This window comes from Camelus dromedarius, chromosome 10 (genome assembly GCF_036321535.1).
Source record: "Camelus dromedarius isolate mCamDro1 chromosome 10, mCamDro1.pat, whole genome shotgun sequence".
In the NCBI taxonomy this organism is placed as follows: domain Eukaryota; kingdom Metazoa; phylum Chordata; class Mammalia; order Artiodactyla; family Camelidae; genus Camelus; species Camelus dromedarius.
Genome location: NC_087445.1, coordinates 7,709,821 through 7,724,707, shown reverse-complemented (window position 1 = coordinate 7,724,707; position 14,887 = coordinate 7,709,821). Strand labels below are relative to the sequence as shown.

Sequence of the window (14,887 nt, the reverse complement as noted above, 5' to 3'; positions counted from 1 at the left end):
GTGATCAAGAGTGGGGGTGGTGCTGGGGAGTAGCAGCATGGGGAGAGCTGTTCAGACTGGGCTGCCATCCGCTGGGCAGTCAGCACGCCTTCCCCCTTCCTTTGACCGCTTCCATAGGTCAGAACCCAGGGACTCATCTATTTAAACTGTTCCTTCCCTTAGTGGGCATTTTAAGTAAATTTTAGTGAGGAGAAATTAATCCTCTGCTTGAATTATCTTTTCAAAGCCTTCAGCAGAAATGGGCCCCTGTCATGACTACCAGAGAACACAAAATGTGATGCAGATCAGGTGGTCATTCATTTAGGAAGCATTTTTAAAACACCAACACGCAGTCTCCACCTTAGAGTGATTGAATCAGAGTCTCCTGAGGATGGGTCAGAGCCTTTGTAGTTGTAAAAGCTTTCCAGGTGATTCTAATGTGTAGCCAGTGTTGCAAACCACTGTTGTAAAGGTTATGGGATACTGGGGTTAAGTTCAGGCCTCAGGGCTACTTGTAATAACCTGGAATCATCCACACCTGACCAGTAGTTTATCTATCAGTCTAAAGTTATTTAAATATGCAACCATGAAAATAGCTTTACCTGAAAGGGTTGAGGCATATCATGTGAAATATAACTATTAAATAATGATACTCATCTTTAAAGAAGCATGCTTAAACTTATGTCTCCTGTGGGTTCTGCCTGTCAAAATGGGTCACCTTGACACATGTTCCTGGATTGTTTTCACTGTTTAAAGAGTCATTATAACTGATTTAGGACTCACGCAAAAAAATCCAACCAGACCACTTTATAGGCATACCTGGTTTTTATAGCATATTCTATTACCCACTTGATTAATTAGACTTGGCTCTGATTGGCTTTTAATTCCCCAAGGATTGTGATTGTAGCTGCCCCTGCAGCCCCCCAAAAAAGTTTTCATAGAAATTTCCAAATTGTTTTAAGTATTTTTTTACAGATGTGCGGTTTACCGGGGGTATCTGCTTTGAAGAGAGCAGTATTTATTTGTAAATATAATTCCATTTTGTGATTTTTTTTTTCTTTGGTCTCTTTATATCATAGCTCATATAAAAAGCATTCTCTTCAGAGGCCTAATTCTGACCTGTAGCATATCACTAAGCCCAGCTCTTTCCATGAGTCCCTTTCCCTTTTGTTACTTAGCAGCATGCCTCCCCTCATGTTACCCTCCTTTTCAGTGTTCTTGTTGTTAGCTCATCACCTGGTTATCACTTCTCTGGTGAGAAAATCTCTGTACTTCTCACGGACCTAGCAGATTTGAGCTTTATTACTGTGCTCAGGTTCTGATCCTCTAAAGGACTCCATTGGCTGGCAAGCTCTTTTTGTCCCTGCACACTGCTAAGTGGGCCAAGACCATATTTGGAAATATTATCTTTGACTGTCAGACCCAAACAAAACCAATATTTTGACTTGGACTTTACTTTTCTGGTTAAATAGTCTAAGATGATAATGCTATCAATTATTTCAATATAAAAGTGTTGTATCTTTGTTTAAATAGTTTAATAATCAACTTTAGACAAATACTAAAACATTTCATAGTAAGTTTGTTTGTGGCCATGTTAGGGCCCAGTTGGGGCAGCTTTTTGAAAAGGTCTGGATACATGGGTATGATTTATTCATCACAGGATTTCTTTTTCAGTCTCTGCCATCCTGGACCTTGCCCACCCTGCCCTGCCTTTATGACTAAAACATGTGAATGTGGTCGGACCAGGTAAAGTTAGAATTGTACTCCAAAGAAGACTTATGTTTCCATCCTGATGATTTATGTATGAATTTCTAAAATAAAAGATCAGTAGGTAGGTGCAAATAGTATTTATTTACCACCATTAATAAGTGGTAGGTGTAAATAGTACTTTTCTGTCAATAATAATTTCCTGTCCTGCCTTAATCCTGTTTTGCAGTCTTATAAGTGATTAAAAAGTTATATCATAGTGAGATTACCCATTTCAGGCCAAATACCAAGGTGATAGGGATTTTCTTCTTAACCTCTCTAGTGGGTGAAAGAACCAGGAATTGAACCCAGGCCTGCTAAGGTCCAGAAGGCAGAGACCACTTATCTATGCCTAGCATAGTGTCTAGTGTCCAGGAAGTTTTCAGTGAATATCGTTGAATGAAATAATTAGTAGCCCTCTGATCCCGCTCTGTTTTCATTACAGTACAAGTTCTGCTTCATCAGTGCAAGGATCACTGATAGCTGTGGAGTGCCTCTGAGGCCCAGTTAAGACCATAAATGGTTTCTGAACCATAAGACAAGATGGGATCATGCAGATTTTCAGTGATAATAAGCATTTTTAATTTTTTAATGTTTTTGAATTGAAGTGTAGTTGATTTACAATGTTATATTAGTTTCTGATACACAGCATAGTGACTCAGTTATTTATACACACACACACACGTTCTTTTTCTCTTGACAAGACCTTATCCATAGCATTTTTTTAAATGTTTACTGAACTTATAAAGATAACAGTGTGGTCTGAGAGTCACGTACAAAGACTCTGAGTCAGAAAGACCAGGTCAGATTTGGGCTCTGCCACTAACTAGTTTGTTGACCTGGGCAAGTTGCTTGCTCTTGCTGAGCCTCATTTTTCTTACCATAGATAGAAATACTGGTGTCTTCTTCAAGGAGTTGATGTTGGCTGTGATGCTGATCACTGGAAACTGATAATCTATGTAAATAATAGTGACTTTTTAAAACAAAATATTAGTTAAAGTGGGAGTAGGGGATAGGATAAAACTCTTTGTGGGAGAGTAGACTCCAAGCTCTAAACCATTACCCTGGAAAGAAACCTGAAAGCATTTGTCTAAGAGCACTGGCCTCACATCCTTCTTTAGCTAATCAGTCAGCAAAATCAGGAAGTTTATTAGAATAAACCCAGAATAATTTCCCTATGCTGAATCAAAGTTACATACAGTATGTTCTTAAGTATTATAGCTGTAAAATGCCAGAGTGCCAGGTCCCAGGAGGGTGCCATTGTGCTTTCATTCCAGGAATGTTCATTATAACTACACTTCCAACCTCCCTATCTGCATCTGTGAGATACTGTGGGAGCTCCAGGCTCCTGCATACTGCTTCAACTCAGAGAAGAAATCACATGTAACAAATTCATTGAAATAGCCTTCAGTTCCTCACTGGTCAGAAAATAGGGGAGAGAGAGGCAGAATGAGAAATAAGGAAAGCAAAGGAGAGAAAAGAGAAAAGAGTGGAGAAAGGAAGAGTAATTGAGGAAATGACTGGAGGAGGGAAACCGGAAAAGTAGGGGAAGCGGGGCCAAGAGAAAGGTTTAGTAGGTTTTGGAGGAAAATTAGATTAGCTGTCAAATAGGAACTCAATATCCAACATTAGACTAATGCTGTCTTTACATCTGCTATTTTTACAGGCACACAGTTCGCTGTGGTCAGGCTGTCTCAGTCCACTGTTCTAACCCTTGTGAGAATGTTTTGAACTGTGGTCAGCACCACTGTGCTGAGCTGTGCCATGGGGGTCAATGCCAGCCTTGCCGTATCATATTGAACCAGGGTAAGTGGTGGGCACACCAGCCAGCAGTACTTGGGTACTTTTCTGGAACCTTATTTATGGTTGTCTCAATGACATGGATTTGTTTCAAGCCTGAAGTCACAAAGAGTCTATTAGGTCTGGTACCTTGGGTAGAAAGAATTGTATATATATGAATGGTTAGATAGTTTTTATTATTCTAGTTACACAGTAGTAGTATAGGTCATTGACCTATAGAATTTGGACAATAGAGTTTAAAATTTGGACAATAGAGTTTAAAATAGAGTTTAAAAGTAACTGCTTGGGAAATTTCTTTAACTACTTGAAAAGGACCCAGAAAGGCCAAAATAATCTTGGAAAAGAATAAAGATGAAAGAACTGATTTTAAGACTTAGACTTTTTATCAAGTTTTACTCGGGTGTGATACTATTGATTTATGTTAGCACTTAACAATAAGAAATAGCCCTATGAAGTGTTTTGTGATGTATGCTGTAAGGATTTTTTATGTAGGGCACTATGCCATATATCATTCAGTGTTCTCTTTATGGGTCCTCTTCAGAGAAATTCCTGTCTGGTCTTAGTTTCAAGAATAGTCACTTTTCCTCAAAGACTATCAATCTCTTTTGATCTTATGAAGCCTGTATAACTGACCGAATGTTTGTCTTTATAGTGCGTATTTCTTAGCAATGATTCATTCTATTTCCCTACCATTGTTTTTCTTTTTACATCTTTTAATTTATGTTCTCTTGATTTATTTCATATGTCCTTATATGCTGCCTCAAATCCATTTTGAGATAAGGCAGGTTAAGTATATGTTGGCACTTTGGGCTTAGCAGTACAGGTTGTGGTGTGGAAGAGTCCCTTTGATCTGGACCACTTTTGGCTCTTGATACATATTGAGCTTTTACTCAGCTAAATCACCCAAGTCTTTTTTGTCGAATTTGCATGAATCTCAGTCTCTTTCTTTCTGTTTTTGTGTACATAGCTGATTTTTCAAAACCAGTTGAAGACTTTTTGTTTGTCCATATTAAATGTCTAGCAAAGTATTTTGACCATCAGTATAGTTTATTTATCTTCTTGAACTGTAATTCTCTTAGGAGTACTTTCAGCCCTATCTAGAGGTTTAATAAGCATTTCTGGGTCTTCATTCATGTGTTGATTTAAAATGCTGAACAGATTCAGGCTGACAACAGAGACCTTCCTGCAGACTGTCTTTGGTTCCTTAATACTCTTTAACTAGCAGCAACTCCACTCAACTCTTCTGTCACAAGTTCATATTTCTGTCTCATGCCTAAGCATAGTAGAGTTGTTTTAGTATTATACTCAAATTATCTCCTGATTGATCAGGGGCTTCACTTTGTTTTTATTGTCACAATTTTTCTGACCCTTGATTTTTTTGATTCATAGCTGTCTTATACCTCTGTGGGGGGAAAAAAAAGCCTCTGTTCTATTTGAGCAGAAACTTAGCAAATGAAAGCTTGCTCACAGAGGATCCCAATTGCTAGGATTTATTTAACAATTCATTTATTTCACCAATGGTGATTGCACCAGTAGTGATTGCATTTCCTGCATCTATATTAATTCATGTAATAAGTCTTTATTAAATAAGTTTTAGAACAGGAGATGAAACTGCACATGTACTTACTGGAATATTAAATGTTTATTTTAAAAATCAAGATTCTTGAGTCTTTAGTGACAGTTTTCATTATAGACTGAAAATGTAAAGTGACACTTACCAGAAAAATTATGTAAGCTGATGAAAAATAGTCCTTATGAGACTGTTACATACTAATTTGTCAGAAAGTAACTCCTTAAACATAACATGTATTTGTTGCCAATCTGAAGAAATAAAGCACCCTATTATTCCTTGAACACACAGAAAAATCTAAAGATGTTAGACTGGGTTCTCTATCTAGAAAGTATAAGTCTCAAGTTATTTGAAACACTTTTTACTCATTGTCAATACTCAGACATGATTACTTCAAATTTAATGTAGTAGAATACAATTAATACAGATTTTATATTGTGCTAATTTCTAAATAGCTTATTTAGCAACAGAGACTTTTTCCGAGCATTTTATGTGAATCCCAGGGTATAAAGTATTAAATCTATGCCGCCTGGTTGAAGTGAGGATGGGATCCAGTCATCACCTCCTCCATCACTACCACCGGTTTAACTTCTATCTCCTGCAGCATCTGCAGAGGACCCCAGGGACCCCTCGATCCATGGTTTTCAACCACGGCCTTATGGACCACAGAGTAGTCTCTTAACTTAGAGGATTGCTTCACTTTAATGCTCATGTTGGGATGTGCTACAGGGGCACCATGAGATATTGACAAGGCCTTTTTTATTTCTGCTTATGGTAAAGCTCTTCAATGGGTCTTAGAGCTGCTGTATAAGCCACATTTATTTCTGCATCAGGTCTGCTCAACACTAATAAATAGCATTTTCTGTCTTCTTAATAGATTGCTTAGAATATTTTAAGCACCTGTACAGATAACTAATCTTTTGTTTTTGAAATTATGTCCTCAAGTATGCTACTGTGGCAGCACCTCCCGGGATGTGTTATGTGGAACAGACGTAGGAAAGTCTGATGGATTTGGGGACTTTGGCTGTTTAAAGATATGTGGCAAGTAAGGTTTTATGTTTTTCTCAGTTAGAATAAAGCTATATGTTATGCAACAATTATGTAACAGTCTGTTGTTTTTCTTAACAGGGACTTGAAGTGTGGGAACCATACGTGTTCTCAAGTATGCCACCCACAGCCCTGCCAGCCATGCCCACGGCTCCCCCAGCTGGTGCGCTGTTGCCCTTGTGGGCAGACTCCTCTCAGCCAGTTGCTAGAACTTGGAAGTAGTGGTCGGAAAACATGCATGGATCCTGTCCCTTCATGTGGAAAAGTGTGCGGAAAGCCTCTGCCTTGTGGTTCCTTAGGTAACTAGTAGGCACAGAGTTGTTTTTAAAAAAGTGAATGTAAATATTTGGCAGCAGTGACTACTCAGGCAAAGTAGTATATAATTTCAGTTACAGTATCAGAGGTTTTGCTAAATATTATGATCAAATTTGTGTGGGCACTTTTTCTTTCCTCCCCAAAGTATGCTCACACTTGCCCTATTGATCTCTCTTTCTAATTCGAGTGTTTTATTGCCAACTCAGGACAGTTTTGGTTGGATACTACTTAGAGGGGTAGGGGATGATTTCTCTTAGTAGCTTATACTAGTATGAGTGCCAGATATCCTTTTACTACTAATTTAGAGTTCAGCAAGTATTTAAAAGCATTTTCATATAATAGAAACATCTTTAAATAATTGGGTGAGATGTTTAAGAACTGAAATTTTAAGTACAATTAAACTTCAGCCATTTGAACCACTCAAGAAGCAAGCTTCTCTACAGCTAAGTTTCCCATCTTGCTGAGGATAACACCTCCTGAGTGTCATTGTAGATGGACGTTTTTCTAAAATTTACATTCCCTTCTTCCTTTAGACAGAGGTTACCGAAGAAAATTTCTTTCCCCTTGTTTGACCCAGACTCATCATTTCCCAGAACCTCAGCTCTCGTATTACTCTGAGTACAGTAATTCCCTCAGGGCTTGCTGAGGTTTCTCAGATAATTTCCCCGTAGCAATGTACAGGTTGAATTGTTTTCCTTACTTGTTAAAGCTTTTGTTTATTTTTTTTGTCAGTGCTTTTAGTATGCCTATGTGCCTACCTTTAGTGACTCTCCCTTTCTTCTGACTTGGGGCTTCTGATTACTTGGATATAGAAACTAGAAAAACTTTGTTGGAATTAGCTATAAAGTAATAGTCTGAGTTTCTGATTGAGACTTTCTGAGGCAGTCCTTGGGAAATGTACATGTACAGTTTTGAAACGACTTGGCAACTTCTCTCCTGAGTGAGTGTTCAAAAGCTGTGTGTTTAGAAAAATGAAAGTGCATAAATGAGTCTGAGTAAGCAAGGTGTTTCTATAACTAACTGTGGTAAAGGTAGAATCTTCAGGTTTGGTATCCATTTTTTCAGAAAGAAAGATTTCACATTTCTTTCAAGTACAGTAGGAGCATTCTGCCTAATTCCTTTTGTCATTCTGACTTTAAAATTATGTATAGAGGAGAAATGCTCTCTTCTCATATCTTTTTTTTTTCCTTCTCATATCTTAATACATGTTCCAACCACATCAGGAAAATCAATCATCTCTTGCTTCTCTGTGTCTACTGTAAAAATTTATCTTCAGATAAGCTCTGTGAAATAGAGATCAAATGACTTCTAATTCAAGAAGGATGGTAAAAATCTTCCTTCTTCAGAAAGCACGTGGGTCAGTTTTGTAAGAATTTCATATATAATGACTAGAAATCCTATCCTGAGGCTAAGATAGCTTGTTGTCAATGAGAGAAAGAGGAAACGTGAAATGATAATGTAAAGGGACTTGAGCAAGAGAAAGACAGTAGTTATCAGTATGAACAGACCTGGGGATAGGACAAGACCAGGTCTAGAGATTCAAGAGTAACTGCTATACCTTAGCAGAGTTTTAATCATGGAAAACTTTTAAGGAACTAGGGTGAGTTGGATTGAAAAGCTCAAAGACAAGCCCATGGCTAGTGGTAACAGTGGCTCTCATGTTTATTCAGACCTGGCTTATCAGCAGAAAGCTTGTTTAGGCCTTTTAGTATCTCCCCCAGTAGGAAATTTCCATCCTAGGTGCACAGTTTTAGTACAAAATACTAGTTGAAGCTCTGCTTTCAGGATGGTAGCATGAGGAGCTACGTGGACCTACTCCCAGCAAAACAAGCAAAGCGGAGAAAAACTAAAAAAGTAGCCATTTAAAGTCTGGGAATTGCCTACAGGCATACATCAGATAAAGAAATTTTTATTGGAGAAAATCTACTAAAACTGAAGAAGAACAGCAAGAATATGTCTATGTCATCTGAGTCACGCCCTACTCCTTCCCTCCCCGCTCCACCCCAGCTCAGCTCAGCAAAACCTCCATTCATGATGGGTGTTCCCAAGAAGATGGGGCTTCCTCTACCCTTAGCTCCTATGTCAAGTGTCACTTCCTCAGAGGAGTAGACTACCAGTATTTCTCATGCCCTCCAACCCCAAGTTGAAGAGGCTAAATTTCTGATAAGCACAGCTGACAGGTTGGAGGCTTCCTCCCTCCATACAGTCCCTACCCATAGATTGGAGGCTGTCCCACTCACAACAGGCAGTACTGGGGTTGCAATAACCCTCACCCCAGCTCACTTGTAGGGCAGAGGTTTCACAATGAGAGAAGCAAATCAAGAAAACCAGAAGCTGCTGTCCTACCCAGCACCCAGAATAGTGGCTGAATGACTTTTCCCAGGGAGAGAGGCAGTCCATAAGGAAAGAGAGCTCCAAAATACTCCCCAAAAGAACTGACGTTAATTTGAAACAGTGTGGGGAAGTTCAGGCCTAAGGGCCATTTAGATAACAGTAGCTCCTCTTCATTAAGAGCAACAAGCTGAACTGCGGGAAAGAGAGAGCTAAGAGGGGGTCAGAATAGACCTCACAGACTTACCTCAAAGACTGCCTCTGTCCAGATTTTATTGGATCAGACTGCTGAACAATTCATGCCTCAGGACATTGTTGAAAATAATAATCAGCGAGCAATTAAGGGAGCCTCAGGACTGAGTGTCATACCAAATGAGACAGACAGCTTAACAGAGATCAGGAAAAGAGACAAAGGGAGCCCTGCTAAAACCATTGTCATCCCAGGGTGACAGTGCACATGCCCAAGGCTGTGCCATCTAAAGAGTGACACCAGTGTCTCAAACTGTAAGAGATACAGGCTTCACTAAAATAACCTAACCAAGTCACAAAACAAATAAATAAGCAGACAACAACCAAAAAAAAACCCCCACAAGCTGTGGGAAGAGGAAGCATTATCTAGAGTTACTGTGAACCCAGAATGTCTAGTTTTCAACAAAAAAATTACAACGTATGCAAAGGGGGAAAAACACAGGTAACAGAAATTTTCTATTTCCTGTTTCAGTTTTCTGTGAAAGTGACCGATGTCAAGTTTAACAAAGACTTTGAGGTAGCCATTATGAATATGTTCAAAGAACTAAAACCATGCTTGAAGAGGTAAAGGAGAGTATAAAGGCAGTGTTTCATTAAATTGAGAATATCAATAAAAAGATAGAAACTATAAAGAAGAACCAAATGGAAAATCTGGAATTGAAAAGTCCAGTAATTAAAATCAAAAATTCATTAAAGGAGCTCAACGGTAGATTTGAGCTGGCAGAAGAAGGGTACAGTAAATGGGAAGATAAGACTTATAGAGATCATATAATCCAAAGAACAAGGGAAAAATGAAGCAAGAAAAAATGAACAGCACCTCAGAGAAATGTGGGACACCTTTAAGCACACAAACATACATATCATGGGAAGACCAGGAAGGGAGAAAGGAGCAGATAAATATTTGAAGAAATAATGATGGAAAGCTTTTCAAATTTATTTAGAGACAATCTACACATCTAAGAAACTCAACAAACTCCAATAGGATAAATTCAAAGAGATCACACCTAGGCACATAGTAAAAATGCTGAAAGCCAAAGACAAGGAGAAAATCTTGAAAACAGCACAAGAAAAATGACACATCGCATACAAGGGAAGCACTGTAAGAGCCACAGCTGACCTCCCAGCAGAAACAATGGCGCGCACTACATCACAACAGAAAGGTAGTGGGATGACCTGTTCGAAGTGCTGAAACGAAAAAATTGTCAGCCAGTAATCTTATAGCCAGCAAAGCTGTCTTTCAAAAATGAGGAAAACGGAGAGTTCATTGCTAGCATTACAGTAAATACTAAAGAGTGGTCTTTAGGCTGATAGCAAGTAAACCCAGATGTAAATTTAAATCCACATTAAAAAAGAGTAAAGGTAATTACATAATTATAAAAAGAAGTATAAATGCATATTTCTTCCTTTCTCAACTGGTTTAAAAAGCAATTTTATAAAATAATATGTATATAAATTGTATTACTAGGCCTATAACATATAGAAACACACCTGACAATACAGCACAAAGGAGGTGAGTAGGATCAAATGTATTGGAGTGAGGAAATGATACCAGACGGTAACTCAGATCTGCAGGAACAAATGAAGAAAACCAGAAGTTTTCTGATTTAAGGAGATAAATATAACCAATTATAAATTTATACTTGCTCTCCTTTCTTTTCTCAATTTCTTTAATAGGTATAACATATAAAGCAACAATTAATAAATTGTATTGTTGAATTTATAACATATATAGATGTGACATGTATAACAGTAATAGCACAAAAGAGAAGAGAGAATAGAGCTATATAGAAATAAGCTTTCTGCATCTCATTGGAATTAGGTTGGTATAAGTCTGAAGTAGATTCTAAGATACATGTGGTAAGCCCTCAAGCAACCATTAAGAAGATAACTCAAAATGTAGTGACAAATACCATTACCAAGGGAAAATGTTACACTAGAAGATACTCACTTAATGCAAAAGAAACCAATAAAGGAGGATTAATATTAACAAAAAAGACGTGAGACATACAGAAAACTAAAGTAAAAATGGCAGACATAAATCCAGTTATATTGATAATAACGTTAATGAGAATGGATTAAACAAAAAAAGCAGAGATTGTCAAACTGAATTTTTTAAAAGGATCCAACTCTATGCTATCTTAAGGAAACAGACTTTAGGATCAAAGATACAATTGGGCTGAAAGTAAAAAGATGGAAAAAATACTAGATAGCAGCCATAGAGAGAGACTATGGATGATCCCTGAGGGGTCTTTGAAGCAGGACTTGTCCTAAAACCTAGCTAACCAGAATGAGTGGCAGGCCACCTACTACCAGACATTCACAGAACTTAGTGAAATTATGGATCATGGTTTCTGATTATGTATGATCCCAAATGATTTTCAGAGTCAAGAGTACTTCAGTAAGTCACTTATGGCTACAATTTTAAGGAGATCTGAGTCTAAAGGTCTAAATAAAGAGTCATAAGATCTATCCTTTGACTTAGGCAGAGCATCTTCTACTCCGTAGCGTATTCCTGTGACTAATGCTGCGGCCCGTCCTTGCTAGAAAAGGCCCAGCCTGCTGGATGAAGGGATGATAGGGGAAGAGGCATTGATGGCATCCTTTTTCCCTTAACTCTGAGGACAGAGTTGCAGGGAACAGAAGTGGAAGACCATTGTGGCTAGTGAATTTAGGAGTCTGAAAATGAGTAGTTGCAATTTTCATCCCCAGCTCTTTTCATTTTTATTAAAGATTTCATTCATACCTGTGAAAAGCTCTGCCATGAAGGAGACTGTGGACCATGCTCTCGCACATCAGTTATTTCCTGCAGATGCTCTTTCAGAACGAAGGTAAATCCTAAACAATGCTAGAGTTGTTGCCACCACTGCCTTTTAAGTTGGTGATTATGGGAGGGAAGGAATCAAAATAACCTCAGGTTTATTCCTATTATACTATGTGTGATTCATTCAATCCAGCCAGTGTATACTGACACCTACTGTGGACCAGTTGTAAGATAGGTATGGAGGGTTCCAGCATTCAAAGCTCAGAGGCCAGTTACAGGCTTAGGGCTCTTATGTATACGAGTAGCTCTACCAAATACAAGTGTGGTAATGCCAGATATCAGAAGAGAGAAACAGTAGCACCACTGCAAGCAGTTAGCTAACCAGGAAGTGAGAGGGAATACAGTCCGCAAGATCACCCTCACTGCTGACACTCACTGCAAGAGTTTAGACAGTTGCTCAATTAGGACAGCCACATGACCACCCTCACCTCTGATACCAGCTACAATCCAGTGGTTCCCCAAGACCACCCTCAAGTTTTGATAATTTGCTAGAAGGACTCATGGAACTTATTGAAAACTCATGATTACAGTTGATTACAGAGAAAGAATACAGATTAAAATCAACCAAAGGAAGAAGCACATAGGGCAGAATGTGAGAAAGTACAAAATACAAAGCTTCCAGTTGTCCTCTCACCATGCAGTTGAAACAGCGTTGTTTTCTCAGCACCCATGTGGGACTGTGTGCGTGGATTATTGCCAACCAGGGAAGCTCACCCACCTAAGCCTGGGTATTCAGTTTTTATTGGGGCTCTGTCATGTAGCCATGGTTGACTGCCTGTGTTGCTGATCTCACTCTCTAGAAGTCCACTAATACTGTGTGACCCAGAGCCCACACCCTAAGTCACATCATTGGTCTTCCTCGTGTGGCCAGCCTGTACCCTGAGTCATATTAGACTATCTGGTGACCCAAGGCCCCAGGCAAATAATGACCCTCTTATCAAGCATGATATTCCAGGGGTTTAGAGATTACCTCCTAGAAGCCGATGGAAAAGTCGAGACCTCTCTTCGGATAATGCTAATTCTTCACTATACAACTCTTTCATCAATTTCTACTTTCTCCCTGGGACAATCTTTATTGGACTATGTGTTATAGAAAAGGGTCATCTTACCATTTTGGAATTTAGTGCCCATTCTTGTGTCTGTAACTAGAAGAGGAAAGGAAGCTTTCCTGTAGAAGTCTTTGGGTAATCCAACTTGTGGAACATACAGAATATTGATCTGTCCTGCTCTCTGACCTACTTCTGGTCATTTCAGTGTGTATCAGCACCTGTCCCAGCAGAGCACAGGCCGGGTAGAGAGAATTCTGAGTAGTTGGTTCTGTTTGTTAAATACAGCCCAAGGTCTGGGTAGCAGCTGACTTAAATGATTCTGAGGATATACTCCATAAATTTGGAGCTAGCTTAATAGGTAAGCTTCAGAATTAAAGGAAAAGAGTATCAGAATAGTGCAATTTATGTGTGACAAAAGTTGTATGAGGATATGTAGAGTTTTTTCCTGAAAGAAATCACAGAATACATGGGGAAGTAAAGGTATTTTGAATGTCAGGTACAGGACCACTTTATGCTTTGTAAATACTGACTTGAAGACTGTGTGAGATACGATGATTCAGTAATCGTAAATTTAATAAAACCTAGAGGTGTTCTTTGTGAACAAGAATTACAAACAGGGTTGGGACCTACAGGCTAGAATTGACTACTGTCAATTGGCTTCTTTCTCCCCGGCAATCCCATTTTCTGTCTTCTGTCTCTGTGTTTTTTTGCTTCTCATTCACTCTCTATCCTCACTCCCTCTAATAGTGGGCCCCATGGCTGAAAAACTATGTGTCAATTGAATTTTTGCAAATAGAAGTCTTATTCTAAAATTGCTGGAGGAGCTCACTATCAGTATGAATTCTGTTAAACAGTTTGACAAAGTGAAAGATGTTTTTGAGACACTTGATAATCACCTAATTATTCAGCCAGATTTTTCATAAAATGTCTTCTATGGAATGAGCTTTTCCATGGAAGTGAGGTTTCTAAATAAACAAAACTTACATCTTAAAGCTTCAAAGATTGTTCTCTTGTAATCATTGGTGGGAATCTTTGAGAAATGTATGCTGTATCTTACTACCTCTTAACAGAGCATACTGTATTTAAGGTTTTTTTTATTGGTAATTCATATTTATTATAAGGATTTATGGGACCTCTGCCTTTCCCTGCAGTTGAAGATTCCACTCCAGCTTGTCATTTCTTTTGTACAGTCCAGTGTTTGCACTAGCTGGAGCACTCACTCAAGCAGTTTCATGAGTCACGTTTGCTTTATATCTCTAGAGCATATGGGGAGTTTTTTCATATGATTGAACCCAGCCAGCTTATTTAATTATCTAAAACATCTTTCTCACCAAGAAGCTGCTCTTTCTTAGACATCTTCATGTCTGTTATCAACTCTAGCACCTGCCCCTTTCTTTTCAGTGTCATTTTCACTAAGAAGAAATGTTTTTTATCATTTTGCTTATTTCTGAGTACATGGCAACCTGTACATGACATCAAAGCCAAATTCAGGTGTAGATGCCAAGCCGCCAGCCAGGCTGAGTCTCTCTCAAGTGCCTCACTCACTCTCCACATAGCAGCCTCACCACACATTGTTCAGGCACATGTGTCAGCAAAATTACATGCGATAGACCTTTGGGGCCATTCACACGTAATTGAAACCATGAAAGTAGAATTTCAAAGGCCAGAGGACTTCTGTATTCCACTTTGCTGCAGTTCAACAGCATTGTCAGGGTGCCCTTGAGTGTGTAGAGCTGTTTGCCCCTGCATTAAATGGTACCCGATTGTTACATATTTTCAATTCTTTCCTCTGCTTTTCATGGCTTTTTCTGTCTGTACCCTTGCCAGACAGTTATTTCTCTTTGCTTTGTGTACCTTTAGCAGTCCTTTTCATTCAGATTTTATAATACCTAATCTGCTGAGTTTGGAGGCCAGTCCACAAAGAATGTTACAGTTATGTTTGCATGAAAAATCATTAGACCTAGGGCCCTGTTGTGAGTA

The 14,887-nt window shown here is 38.7% G+C and overlaps 1 protein-coding gene across 5 annotated transcripts in view; it reads left to right on the top strand.

Annotated features, from left to right (window-relative positions):
- NFX1 (nuclear transcription factor, X-box binding 1) overlaps nt 1-14,887 on the top strand; it is a 57,183-nt gene that overhangs the window by 16,800 nt on the left and 25,496 nt on the right. For all 5 annotated transcript variants that reach the window (XM_010975825.3, XM_064490133.1, XM_010975824.3 and 2 more), the window contains exons 6-10: nt 1,654-1,725; nt 3,392-3,531; nt 6,041-6,140; nt 6,224-6,441; nt 11,768-11,865. In XM_010975825.3, the coding sequence (XP_010974127.3) occupies nt 1,654-1,725; nt 3,392-3,531; nt 6,041-6,140; nt 6,224-6,441; nt 11,768-11,865 (628 nt within the window). The remainder of the gene's footprint in view (nt 1-1,653; nt 1,726-3,391; nt 3,532-6,040; nt 6,141-6,223; nt 6,442-11,767; nt 11,866-14,887) is intronic.